Genomic DNA, 14,021 nt, shown 5'->3' with positions numbered 1-14,021 from the left:
CATCTGGGCAGTCTTGAAAATCGGCTTCCTCCTCTGCTGGGCCTTGAGCATCTGAGCATGCTCAAGGCCTGCGAGTTCACGTTCAATCGTGTCGGGGGGGTTGGATCGTGTCGGGGGGGTGCCCAATCGTGTCGGGGGGGGGGGGTCGGATTGTGGCGGGAGGGTGCTCAATCGTGTTGGGGGGGTCGGATTGTGGCGGGGGGGTGCCGGTTCGAGGCAGGGGGGGTGCCGGATCGCGGGGGGGGGGTGCTGGATTGCCGGGGGAGGGGGGTGGTTCGTAAATCGAGCCATGCTCGGTTTCCGAGGCACCGATTTTGCAAATGTTTTGCTCGTCTTGCAAAACACTCGCAAACCGGTGCACTCGTAAACCGAGGTGCCACTGTATTTCTTTCTATTTCTATTGTGGTGTACTGTGCAGAGTCTGCATATTAGAGTTTCATTTGCGTACAATAGTACTTTTAATTTGTAGGTTTGTAATTTGAAAAGGGTTTTTCTGTTTTCTGCTTGTGTGAATGAGGCCAGGTGCTCTGGTGGGGATAAAAGTTCAGAAATTTTGGTTGGTGTCTTGGCCTCAAGTAGGAAGATATTTGTTGGCTCTCCTTCAGTTTTTCTGGACTCGAAACAGTCCCAATTGAAAAATTAGTGATTATTTATGGCATTAGTTACGACACTCACAAACCCAAATTTCTAATCTCAATTTATATTACAGTCAACCTTTTTTCCTTCTTTTTGGTGGGAAAAAAGGTTACCTCAGTTTATATTTGGATCGGTTTATATTCAAGTATATACAGTATTTAGTAGATTTGGGCTAGTACTTAAGTTTTACATCCCCCTTCAGTTGTTGCCTGCTTGATAGAGGAGAAACAACATAGAGTACTTACACTGTTATCATCCACCCACTCACGCCGTTTGGTTTTGTGTGATTCAAAATCTTCTAGGAGGGTCTCCATTAGATTTTTGGGACGCTGGGGTTCTGCAGCCTCATCAGAGAATAAATCAGCCTGCAATGAGGAGCCCTCTGTTGTCGGTGATGGGGGAGGTCTAATCTTTTCAATTCTTCCTGAAATGCAAATAGAGGAAGATGGTAAGATTGTGCATGAGGCTTCAGCACCAGCAGTTTTGTAATTATCTTACATCTATAAGAAACACAGCTGCAGCCAGAGAACATTCTGGGATAACGAACCAATACGATATCATAGATACATTTATTTAGTTTTTGTAATTTCTGAGTTGGAAAGCCAGGTTGGAACCAGTGTATCTTTTTAAAATTATGTTTTTGTTTTTTATGTTGTACCTCGCTTAGGGTGCAGTGATAGTTTATCACATAATAAGAGTTTTAATAAAACTATCACCTTGTTTTCAACAAGGTCTCAGAGTTACAGAAGATAAAGTGACTTCCCCAAGGTCCTGTCAAGAGTCAGTAGGAGTGGAAAGTCTCATTCTCATGGCCCAGGACTTCTCAACGGCCACCCCCTCCTCTAGACACAGCGTTTCAAACAAATACATGTGCAACAATTTTTTAAAAATGGATGTGAAATTTTTTTTTTTTTTTTAATGGAGTATGAAACAGATAAAGGAAAATAAGAATTGTAGTCACCTCTCTCATTCCATTCAAATTACCGTATATATTCGAATATAAACCGGGATTTTGGGGCCAAAAAATTAGCCCAAAAATGGGGGTCCCGGTATATATTCGGGTCAATGCCCCCTCCTAGAATTTTTTTTAAGGCCGCTGCTGCAAGGCTGCCCCCTTCTCCTCCCTGCCCTATCATACCTCTGCTGATCCGTGGTGGAGGTGCAGTGGGTAGGAGCAAGCTTTTCAAACTCCTGCCCCGCTGCTAACCGGCTGCGCGATCGAATTTCCTCATCTGAGCGGCACGAGCAGCAGCGCAATTTGGTGCTGCTTCTCGGCACTGAGCGGCTTCCTTACTGGCTCCCGAGAAAGTCATGGGATTGTGCAAGCGCAGTGGAAGAGAGTGGGTATCTCTCCTGCTGCCAGGGGTGGGTGTCTGGAGGTTGTGCGAACACAGCAATAGAAAATGAGCATCTCTCCTGCTGATCTTTGACCTGGGGGCCGCTGCGTGAGTGGACTGCTTGGCACAATGGACCACTGGTCTGACCCAGCAGCGGCAATTCTTATGTTCTTATCTTCAATTTGGGTTTAAAAAAAAAAAAATTTTAATGTGCGTGGGAGGAAGTCTGAGCTGTCAAACTTTACTTTCCCGTCAGGCACTGATCAGAAAGTAAAGCTACGACAGTTCAGACCTGTCAGCAAATTTTGGCCACAAATGTGGCACAATGAGGTTAGGGAGTCACATGGCGATTATAGAGAATTGCTTGGAGTGCTCATTTTAATATTAATGACCTTGTACTACATTTGTATGGCAGTATAGGAGACGGCTAAAAAACTCAGAAAAGACCACGGTAAACTCTTTTAATCCGCCACTAAAATACATGCACACTAAACCGGCTGGGACCGGTTTAGCGAGTATGTTAAAGGCACACATTAGTTTTGAGACTCTTCCCCTAAGTCTTTGTACTTTCTGAGAATGTAATCAATTGACTCTTGTATTCTCATTCTACTCCACTCAAGAATTAGCCATCCATTCTCCAAACTGAAAAGCCTTAACCTCTTTAGCCTTTCCCTCATATGAGAAGAGTTCCATCCCATAAAATTTTATTGCCCTTCTCTTTACCTTTTCTAATTCTGCTATATATATCTATTTTTGAGATGAGGGGACTCTTAATGGCACACAATAGTCAAGGTGCAGTAGCATCATGGAATGTCACAGAAGGATTATAATATTCTGTTCTAGTCTCCATTCTTTCCTAGTAATTCTTAACATTCTATTTTGCTTTCTTTGATAATGCCAAATGCAGAGAATTTTCAATATGCAAGTATTATCCTTTTCTTCAGGGACAATACTTAATGAGGAACAGCATCGTTTAGCTATAAATAGAGACACTTCTCTATGTGCATCACTAATTGCTTATCCAAGTTTACTTTTATGTGTCATTTGGCTGCCCAACCTTTTAGTCTTCTGATGTCCTCCTGCAATTTCTCACAATTTGCATTTAATTTAACAGCTCTGAATAATTTTGTGTTATCTACAAATATGTTGTTCCCATTTCCAGGTCATTTATAGATATATTAAAAAGCACTGGTCCTAGTACAAATCTCTGGGGTACAACACTATATCCTTCCTCCATTGAGAGGACCAAAAGTGAGACTACAGCAGGCTGATCTCAAAGCGTACCATGGAAAAACCAGCTCTAGCCCTACCACACATAACTTTCAAGTTCAACATGTAAACCATGTAAAGCGTAATGACTGGAGGTAAGAATTCTAGTCTCAGTATTACTCAGATTATGATTTGAGACTAGAATTTTTCCCTCTAGTCTTCATACAGTATGTATTATCATTTAGCAGCAATGAGATCAGAACTCTTGTAGATACCGAGGGAATTCCTTCACGAGCGGCACTGCAGGTGGTCAAATAGATATTAAAAAATTAACAACTATATTGCACACAACTGTAAGTATCTCCTATACTAAACATTTTCAGAGTGTTTAGCTGTGAAAGCTCTTAGGGCTCGATTCACTAAGCCCATCGATTGTGTCTTGACCACTTTGCGACCCCAACACAATTCACTAACCTACCTCCCCGATCTGATCCGCACATGCAAATGAGAGGAATAGGCATGCAAAGCAGGAAGACAGCGATTCACTAAATAAAATCAAGAACACCGATTGGGCTTGCCAATCAGAAAAGAAGCGACTGCTGAAGACTGGTCGCTTCTATCCTTGTAAACTCTCCTGCCCTCTTCTGCCCTTTAAAACCACAGGCTCGCAATGCTTTTAGCAGAATATATAAAAAAAGGAAGCAAGCCCGTGGTTTTAAACCAACAGCGCCCCCCCAACCCAAAAAAATGCCCCCCCCCGCACCAATGCCCACTGGCATTGACGCTGCCATTGGGCCCGACGCTGCCCACCCCTCCCTATGTGCGCACATGAATGAATATGGCAGGAGGGATGCCAACTCCCTCCTGCCATTGCAAACCAGCCATCGGCCCAGCCAGCCCCCTCCCCGTACCTTTAAAAAGTTGGGAGCAGGAGGGGTGCTCAGTCCCTCCTGCTCCAAGCCTCCTCCTCCAACGAACGGCGGACTTAGGCCCAGCCCCGGTGCATCATGTGATGCACAGGGAGGGGCCTATGGTCCTGATTGGCTGAGGCGCCTCAGGCTCCTCCCTTGGGAGGGGTCTGGGGCATCTCAGCCAATCAGGGACTTTCTTAGGGAGGAGTCTAAGAAGTCTCTGATTGGCATTTTGGCCAGAGACTTCCTTAGACTCCTCTCTAAGGAAGTCCCTGATTGGCTGAAGAGCCCGAGGTGCGTCAGCCAATCAGGGCATCAGGCCCCTCCCTGTGCATCACATGATGCACCGGGGTGAGGCCTAAGGCCGCAGTTAGTTGGAGGAGGAGGCCTGGAGCAAGAGCGACTGAGAACCCCTCCTGCTCCCAACTTTTTAAAGGTATGGGGAGGGGGTGGCCCAGCCGATGGCGGGTTTGCAATTCCAGAATAGAGTTGGCATCCCTCCTGCCATATTCATTCATGTGGAGTTGGGCAGCTTAGGGCCCGATGGCAGTGGTGACGGGCATCGGTGCGGGGGGGGGGGCATTTCCGTATGGTGGGGGGTTTGCAATGGCAGGGGGGAGTTGGCATCCCTCCTGTCTTTTGGTGGGGCTGTGCTTGTGTGAGTAGGGGGGCATTTTTGGGGGGTTCGAGGAGGGAGGAAGCACGTTGTCAAGGGGAGGGCTTTAAAAAATTATTTTTTTAATCGAGCAAAATACCTGACTGATTAAAAAAAAAAAAAAAAAAAAAAAAGCCGGCAGAAGCCCTGACAGCAGTGACAAGAGACTGCTTCTCCTGTCACTACTGTCAGGGCTCTGCCCTGACTCAATCGCTTTTGAGTCAAATCATTTGCATGCAAACTTGATTTGAATCAATCGCTGTTTTAAAATCAGCCAGGAATCAGCCAAAAGCGATTGACTCACTATCCTTTAGTGAATCTAGGCCTTTCCTTTCAGGATTATTTAACCTCCAAGTACCGATACTTGTGTTTAGAAACTTTCAGAACGTTGTCACTCCTGAGGTAGGCAGCTGTGCTGAAACATGATATCATGTCGAATCCTTCCTTTGAACTCACTGTCATTGGGGATTTGCTTTTTGCAGACCTGTTTATATTTTATTATTTTTTACAATAAACTTTCCATGTGTCATTCTTTGATTCCTAGGTTTCCTTTTTTCTTGACCATCCCCTATTTCTGCTTCCTTTCCGATAGAATACAGAATTAAGTTTAAGATATTGATGTTAGCTCATAAAGTGTTTGAGACTTGCCGCCTCCATATTTGTCATCTTTAGTATTGTTTTATGCTCCTTGTTGGTTACTAAGACCATTGAATGATAATAGAGTAGATTTACTTCATATCTCTAAGGTTCACTTGACATCAATGAGAAATTGTGCTTTTTTTTTGTTTAATTTAGTCCCAGTTTTATGGAATAGTTTATCATTAGAGTTGAGAGAATAGGAATCTTCAGTAAACTTTAAAAGATATTTAAAAGCTCATTTTTTCCAATTAGTTTTTTCAGGTTCAGCAGACTGAATTCTTTGGTATAATCTGAAAGTATGTATGGATTATGTTTATTTTAACCTTGTGTATTTGATTTTTTTTCTTTCCTATTTTTAATCGAGTTCTTTTCATTGCTTTTATTGGATTAGTTTGTAAACTGCATTGATCTTATTTGTAGTTTAAGCGGTATATAAAGAGTTTTAAATAAACATAAGACATATGGCTTTGGCTATCATAATTCTGATTTAATTATTCAAGTGCAAGACCATAGATTACACATTGTATACATAAAGCCCACTAGAGAGCACTATAGCACAGCTAAAAACTAAACCATTTATAAAAAAAAAAAACCCATGACAAAGAATTTACAAATACGTATTTATTTAAATCTGTTAATCTGTTTAGAAATTTCATCAACCCTGTGGGGCCTGTCATCAGAATAATTTAGTGCCATGAAAGCAACACATGGTTGAGAAGAGCCATGTACCATTTTCCTGACAGGTAACACTGAAGTCCCCAGCAGCGGGGAAATGAAGATAATGCTGGACAGACTTCTACGATCTATGTCCCATATATGGCAAGATGAATTGGGAGGAGCTGGAGAAAGCTTTGACGGCAACTCCAGCAGTAGGGCAGCATAGCCAATGCCAGAGAGACTTCTACAGTCTCCATCCCATATGCAGCAAGATGGATCAGAAGCAGTTATGTGTATTTTATACCAGTGTTCTTCAACCTTTTTACACCTATGAACTGGTGGAAATATAAGAATTATTTTGTGGACTGGCACCGGTCCGCGAACCGGTGGTTGAAGAGCACTGGGCTAAGTCATGGGCCCATCTCCACCCCAGACCCCACCCCCATAATAGTACTAATTGTAAAACTATTTTTTCCATTCATTTTTCATATACTCACACAATATAATCATATTAACAACACATAATGGTTAATCACAAAATTAAACTACACAAAGCACACTGTATGCTTCTCAACATTCATTCCTACCACAACAGATTACCCCTATGCAAATACAGGACCACAAACTAAAATTACTAATATATTCAAATGAAACCCTAGGATTCAAGACTCTGCATTGCAGTACAACCCCAGAGAAAAAGAAACAAATATATTTCTTCCTGAACAGTGCAAAATAGAGACAGCAGATGAAAAATTCTCAAAATTGTCACAATTCAATCACTAAATTGAAAATAAAATTATTCTCCCTACCTTTGTAGTCTCCCTCCCTCCATCATGGCAGTTGGGTGAGGCTGGGTGTCCTGCCCTCTCTTGTTTAAAAACAACGCTTTGAGAAAGCCAGCTGTCTCTCTTGACTTCCTCCCTTTCTGCAAGAAACATACCAGCGCTCCTACCTGGCCATTTTATGCTGCCCCCGGCCGGATCCCTCTTCCTCACTTCCCCACTGCTGGTCTGCGGCTGGAATGTGCCTCAGGCCTGAGGAGATCAGTGCACAAAGCCTTGCGCGTTCCACGCATCATCCACAAGATTTTCCTCTGCCGGTTCAGGCGCAGGACGCGTGTAGGAACCGCCACCGTCCGCAGCTTTGTGCGCTGATCTCCTCAGGCCCGAGGCACGTTCCGGCCACAGACCAGCAGGAAATTTCTGCGGACTGACACCGGTCCACGGACCAGCGGTTGAAGAACAGTTTTATACCACATTCAAATCATTTTGAGTACAGGTCTTACCTATTTTGGGAGTGGGGGGGGGGGGGTTTCGAGACATCTTATACTGAAACTTAGCAAGTAAAATGAATAATTACTGGTTTGTTGCTTCAACACTGCCTTGAGAATGAATGTGACTGTTGGGCAGACAGGTATTTTTAGTTTTAAACAATTTTTTTTGATGACAATAAATCAGAAAATAATATTAAATATTGAACTAAGGCCAGTACTGGGCAGACTTGCACGGTCTGTGTCTGTATATGGCCGTTTGGTGGAGGATGGGCTGGGGAGGGCTTCAATGGCTGGGAGGGTGTAGATGGGCTGGAGTAAGTTTTAACAGAGATTTCGGCAGTTGGAACCTAAGCACAGTACCGGGTAAAGCTTTGGATTCTTGCCCAGAAATAGCTAAGAAGAAAAAATTTTAAAATTTAAATTGAATCAGGTTGGGCAGACTGGATGGACCATTCGGGTCGTTATCTGCCGTCATCTACTATGTTACAAAGGCAGTACAACCAACCAAAGATAGATAATCTCTGCAACACAATAAGTCAAACACAGGCACTGAGAAAAACGAAACGGCAAGTCATCAAGTCTTGAACAACCCTTCACACCCAACACCCCCCCCCCCACACACACACACTCGTACCTCACCCTCCCACTGACGTTATTTACTACATTACTATGTTTCCATCCAATTGACATCTCAGCTTTGAATATATTTCGTGGTGCTATCAGGGATTCACTTCACAGTATGTGCTGGCTTCCCATGCATAGGACTATGATGCATCTGCAGTTCTCCACATTAAACACAAAACAGTATGACATGCTCAATTCATGCACATATGATGAAAACAGATTCCAACCCATCTGTTACACACTGTTTGGCAGAACAGCTTTGTAGCTGAAGAGACCTTGAAAGGTTTCAACTTATTTATCAGTGTGTTCACCTGGCAATTTTCTTTGATATCAGCTCCATAAACAGATGACGGCTTGGGAGGATTCTTTGGTGTGCCACCAGATGGCAGCAGTAAGGCAGGACACCTGCCCAAGAACCACTTTTAATTTCTTAATCCGATTTTGTATCATGCCCTTCACGATACACTCTGTTGCATGGCCCTGCTCACATTTGGTTTCCCTGTGAACATACATGTAAAATCAAACCTGTTTCAGGAGTTTTCTAACGTTGCCAGTCTTATTCAATCCCACAAAATACTTGCATAGTTCAAACAAAACTGAACCAAGCAAGGAATCTGAACTATTGAACTAAGCAAGTATTTTAACTAGGCACGTATTTTTGTGGGATTGAATAAGAGTGGCATAAATACAAATTCCATGAAGCATGTTTGATTTTACTAAAATGCTTGAAGATACATTGGCGGACAAGTGTCGGGAGTGATTAATCAGCAACCAGTGTGGTCACTAGTGTGATTTTCAACTGAGAATATCCCTTGATTGATAGTATTATTTTGTAAGAATTCTAAAAAAAAAAAAAAAGGTGAGATCCTGTTTCCATCAACATTTTGCTGTCCTTGTTTAATCAATCATTCTTTCGAGGCTGGACTATTGTACTTCGGTCTATTTAAGCCTGACCAAGAAAAGCCTTCAGAGACTTCAACTGATCTAGAATACTGCAGCCAGGCTGATCTTTGCAGAATAAATTTGATCATTCTTCTGTAGAAACTTCTGTAGAAACTTCATTGGCTTCCAATAATTTCCAGGGTTTATTTTAAATGCGCCTGCTTAACATTCAAGATCTTGCATGGCATCCTTCCCCCTTTAATTCCCCTGTCCTGGAATTCTTTAAGATCACCAGATCTACTAAAAAATTAAATTGTCCTTTCCAATGTCGAAAGGTGTTATCTACATTGGCAAACTAGGGAAATCAATACTTTTCAAAATTACTGAGTTGTGGAATAATTTTTCTGTTCACCTGCACAATCTGAACTCTTTCCAACTATTTGAAAACATCTGAAAACTTGGCTATTTTTAAAGTTGTAAATTCCGCTCCTCTCCATACTACAGTATAATCCCGTTATACCGGACTCGCTTATAACGGAACCTCGCATATAGCGGACGAGGTCCGCTGCTCTCGGCCGAGCGCCATTAAAACATATAGAAAATCATCAGATATAGCGGACTCGCACATAACGGACTTTCGAATATACCGGACAACTATTTTGGTCCCCAGAACCGCTTTTAGCTGTAGTTTTATTCGGCAATAATGGACATGCAGGCTCCGCCTACAAGGCGCGTGGCATGCCGGTGATATAGTATCAAAATGCAGCCCAGAAAAAAAAAAAAGAGAGTATTTTTCTTTCCAGTACAGTGTTCTGGTTTGCAATCATTTCGTACCATACCAAAATTTTGTTGAGTTTTGTTATTGATGTTGCTGATATGCTTGTGCAGTGATCTTTGTTCATCAATTTATGTTGTTTCAAGTTGCCCTAAATAAAGTTTTTTAAAAATGCAACTCTGGAAATAACGGACTGTTTTTACAGGTCCCTTGAAGTCCGTTATAACAGGATTATACTGTATTCCAAATTCACATTGTACTTGTTCTCTTTTCTAATTTTTGTAAACCGTGCCGAGCTCTATTGTTATAGAGAAGATGGAGTAAATAAGCCTAAGGTTTAGTTTAGTTTAGAAGCTAATGATTATAAAAACTGTCCTATGTGGACTGGGACTCGAAATAACCTTGCGTCATAAGAGGCCCAATGATCCAACCTGTCAGTATCGCTGATGCCTCTTTTACCTGATTCATATAGTCGTAAAATTATATAAAATTAGAAAAGTTTAAAGGGTATATATAGACAGTGGTCTGTTGTATTTAGAAGTAGAGTTATGTAACAGGTTGCACCATCTTTCATTTTGTCATAAGCAGTACTACGAGGGGGTGCTGAAAAGTTCTCAGCCCAACCAACTTCCTAAATTCTCAGCCTTTATTTTGCCACTGTAGCTGAAACCACATCATTCTCTTCTTAGTTGGGCTGCAAACTTTTCAGCACCCTCTTGTATATATGTTGGTTACTGCTGATATTTTTCACTTTCCCCTTCTCTATCTATTTTTAGCAGAGAGCACACATGCACAGATAGTATAACACATCAAAAAGTACTCTTACCTAACCCCAATCCCCCTCCCCCCTATCACTACCAGGATCAGGGACACTTTTGATGTTTTCTAAAGGCTACATAGCCAAGGTCCTTCCACTTCCCAAGACACATCTATCTCAGAAGGTATACTTTCCAAAATTCTAGCCAGAAGCATAGTAAGGAGGGGGGGAGCAGATCACCCCAGATGCCATCTTGGTAGGGGTGCTGGCACCTCGCTGCCCTCCCAGGGCTGACCCGAATATAAACAGAGACCCCCATTTCTGGGCCCAAAAATCTTAGTTTAAATTTGAGTATACATGGTACTGCCTTTCTGTGGTTACAATCAAAACAGAATACATATTATAATCAGGTACTTATTTTGTATCTTGGATAATAAGAGGGTTAAGAGAGTTGCCCAGAATCACAAGGAATTACAGTAGGAGATAAAGAAAATGCATAAAATGACCTTTAATCGTACCATTAATCACAATTAATTTTTTAAAGAAAATGCATAAAATGACCTTTAACCGTACCATTAATCACAATTAATTTTTTTTTATTTTCATGATTAGTCGTTATTAAAAAATTTAATCAAAATGCAGCCCTAATGTATCCATATTTTTCTCCTGAATCTAAAATTATTTTTACCAGCATTTTAGATATAGAACAAAAAATTTAAGTCTTAATATTAGTTGGAGACAGAGAGTAGAGAAAGAAAGAGTTGAAGCATGTTTGGTGTACCTACTCCACAGCCCAACGCTGAGACATGAAAAGAGTCCACCCCATAGCACCCCCACATTCATTCACATGAAACAGGTTACACTTCCCCCTCCCCATTCGCGGCTTCCCTACTCGCGATTTCACATACATTTGGAGAATCACCCAGCGATGATAGAGATTCGTCTGGAGTGCTCATTAATGAGCCGGTTTAGCAACCATCGTTAAAGGCACGGTGAATTTTGAAAATCCAGCCCTCAGTGGGAGATCATGGTGAAGGAGGACCTACAAAAGTGGGAGACTTGGAAGGTCTGTCATAAAAAAGTAGATCTATGCCGGATTCATGTATTTTATAAAATGCATGCACACCTAGCAGCTCCCATTCAAATTATGTCTTCACTAAACATTAACACACAGACTGAGGTCAGTGCACAGTTTTTATACATGAATGCCGCCAGGCAATTTAATGAAAGATTTTTTTCTCATGTAATACAGGTTTTACACATGGAAGAAGCTTTATAAAACTACTCAAGTGTTTGTTTAGCATAATCTGCCTTATCTGGAAGAACAAGCCAACAGGAAATGAAGTGGAGAGATCCATAGGGTGAAGACCTTCCTCTTCTACTAATAATCCAGCTGCAATCAATTCCTTTGACCCCTCCCCTACCAATCACTATTTGCTAATGCCTTAGATCCTTCCCCCCCCCATGAATTCTCTCTGAATACCCTCCACACCCCTCAGCATACCACAAGTCACTGCTCTTCCAAAGCTTTGGCTTAAGATACTACATTGTCAACTCTTCTACCCAATGTAGTCCCTTAAATACCTCCCTCCAAGCTGTTCTTCCAAACTTGTGCTTAAATTGCAGTATTTATTAATGAACCTTCAATATTTGCACTTAATTGTGGAAAACAACAGTAATTTAAAATACTTCACTAACAGCTAAACACGCACACTTTGCTATAGTCATCTACCAAAAACATTCCAAACACTCAAGATAGTCAGGATAAAGGCCTGCGATGCTGTTCAGTTCCTTGCAACATGGCATCATGCTGCACAGGGGAGACTTAAATATAAATGGTACAGTAATACAGTAGTTATGTGGTACTGGGAAACATGGAGGTATAAAAGTCACAAATTTCTCTGTTTCACTGTTTATTGAAGTCAGAGTCAGGTAGTTCCCACGATGTTTAGTGAAGTAAGCAAATTATTGTCTGTGTGGAGACTTCCTTTGTAATGAACTTATTCCTAGGAAGTTGCAGTTAGGAGGTTAGTAAGCAAGGATTAAAGCTGCCTGTTTTAATTGCACTGCAGGACAGAAAAGCAACAGCCGTAAACAAATGAAAATGTCCAGTCACACCCTCTCAGATAACATTAGCAGCCTTTTTCATGTCCGGGGGGGGGGGGGGGGGGGTGCAATGTCCTTGGGCCCTATTCTGTCCCTTCAAGAGTTGCCTTTTCTAATTATCAAGGGCTACACTGGGGCGGAGCAGAGGAACCGGTGGGCAGTTATCTCAGAGCTAGACATGACAGAGCAATTGTGAGGGCAAGCTGCACCACAATCCAACAGATCATTTAAAGTTGGGCATCCAAATTTCCAACTAGAGTGCAAATCTGGGCATGCAATCAATAGAACAGTGCCTGTTGCATGTCTTACTTAATTGTTGAATTAGGTGACAAATGGCATTAAGAACCAATAGTAATTCTTAAGTAATATTAATTAGTGCTTAGGCAATATTCTATAAACAAAGGGGAAACTTCTTTTTTATGTCGCCTATAAAAAATCAGTGCTTAGTTCTATTCTATAAACCGCATCTGAAGTTAGGCATGGTTTATAGACTATGCATAGCATCTAACAGTGGTGTATCTAGTATATTTGGCCGATTATTTTTTAACATCCCCTCCTCTATATAAAAAAATATTTTTTAGTAATAATTCATGAGTCACACAACAAGGGTGCACCTAGGAAAAGGCAGCATCTTACACACTGCAGTGAACCCTAGATCATCAATAAACCCATTGTAAAACAAGCCAAATTAATACAGATCGATCCTGCACAGTCAATGCACACTTAGAACACAGATACACCCTCGCCCTGTATGGAACAAGTACTCACAAACTAAAAATAGAAATATGTAGCCAAAAGTTAAACTGGACTGCCCAAACAGACACTGCAACACCACTGAAACAGTGAGACTGTGCAAAATATAAAATATTTTTCAACCCTTTTGGCTCCAAAGCAGCTCTGCTAAAAGAAATTAGTGAAGACCATTGTCATAAGCAGAGTTAATAGAAAAAAGCAAGATTTGAACCCTAGGCTTCCCTACTTCACAGCCCACTGATTTAACCACAAGGTTACTCCTTCATTCCTAATCTAATCTAATCTTCCATTTGTGTGTCGCTCATACCTATTCAGGCTCTAGGCGACTTACAGAGAGAGAGGGCCAGAGGGGGGCCTAAATTGAGGGAGAGGAGAAGAGGAAGGCAATTATCAGTTTTTCCTTGAGCTTCAATTTTGCAAAACCAGAAGGTACACAAAAAAAACCTTTAGAGGAGCAATTTGGTTATATCTCTGACATAGTAACATAGTAAATAACGGTCCATAGAGTCTGCCCATTAGTTATTCTCATTAAAAACACATGATTCTTTGATATTTCTGGGCCACAGACTAAAATCCGCCTGGTATTGTCCTGGTTTCCAACTGCTGAAGTTGCCATCTAAGCTCACTCCAGCCTATCCAACCATCCCACTGTTTGCAGGATATCTACTTTAAAGTCTGGTCAGTAATGTTCTCATGTTCCAAGTTAGTGGAGTTCCCATTGATGCCCTCCCCAGCCCATCCTACACCAAATCGCCATATATGGGATACAAACTGTACAAGTCTGTCCACTTAGTTCTTTAATTTATA

At 41.7% G+C, this 14,021-nt stretch overlaps 1 protein-coding gene across 9 annotated transcripts in view; it reads right to left on the bottom strand.

Moving 5' to 3' along the window:
* The window catches only part of PALM2AKAP2 (PALM2 and AKAP2 fusion), a 484,740-nt gene that overhangs the window by 14,241 nt on the left and 456,478 nt on the right, over window positions 1–14,021 (bottom strand). For all 9 annotated transcript variants that reach the window (XM_033925871.1, XM_033925880.1, XM_033925927.1 and 6 more), the window contains one exon: window positions 882–1,060. In XM_033925871.1, the coding sequence (XP_033781762.1) occupies window positions 882–1,060 (179 nt within the window). The remainder of the gene's footprint in view (window positions 1–881; window positions 1,061–14,021) is intronic.

Source organism: Geotrypetes seraphini, chromosome 1, assembly GCF_902459505.1.
Source record: "Geotrypetes seraphini chromosome 1, aGeoSer1.1, whole genome shotgun sequence".
NCBI classification, from domain to species: Eukaryota; Metazoa; Chordata; class Amphibia; order Gymnophiona; family Dermophiidae; genus Geotrypetes; species Geotrypetes seraphini.
This window is presented reverse-complemented; position numbering and strand designations above follow the sequence as displayed.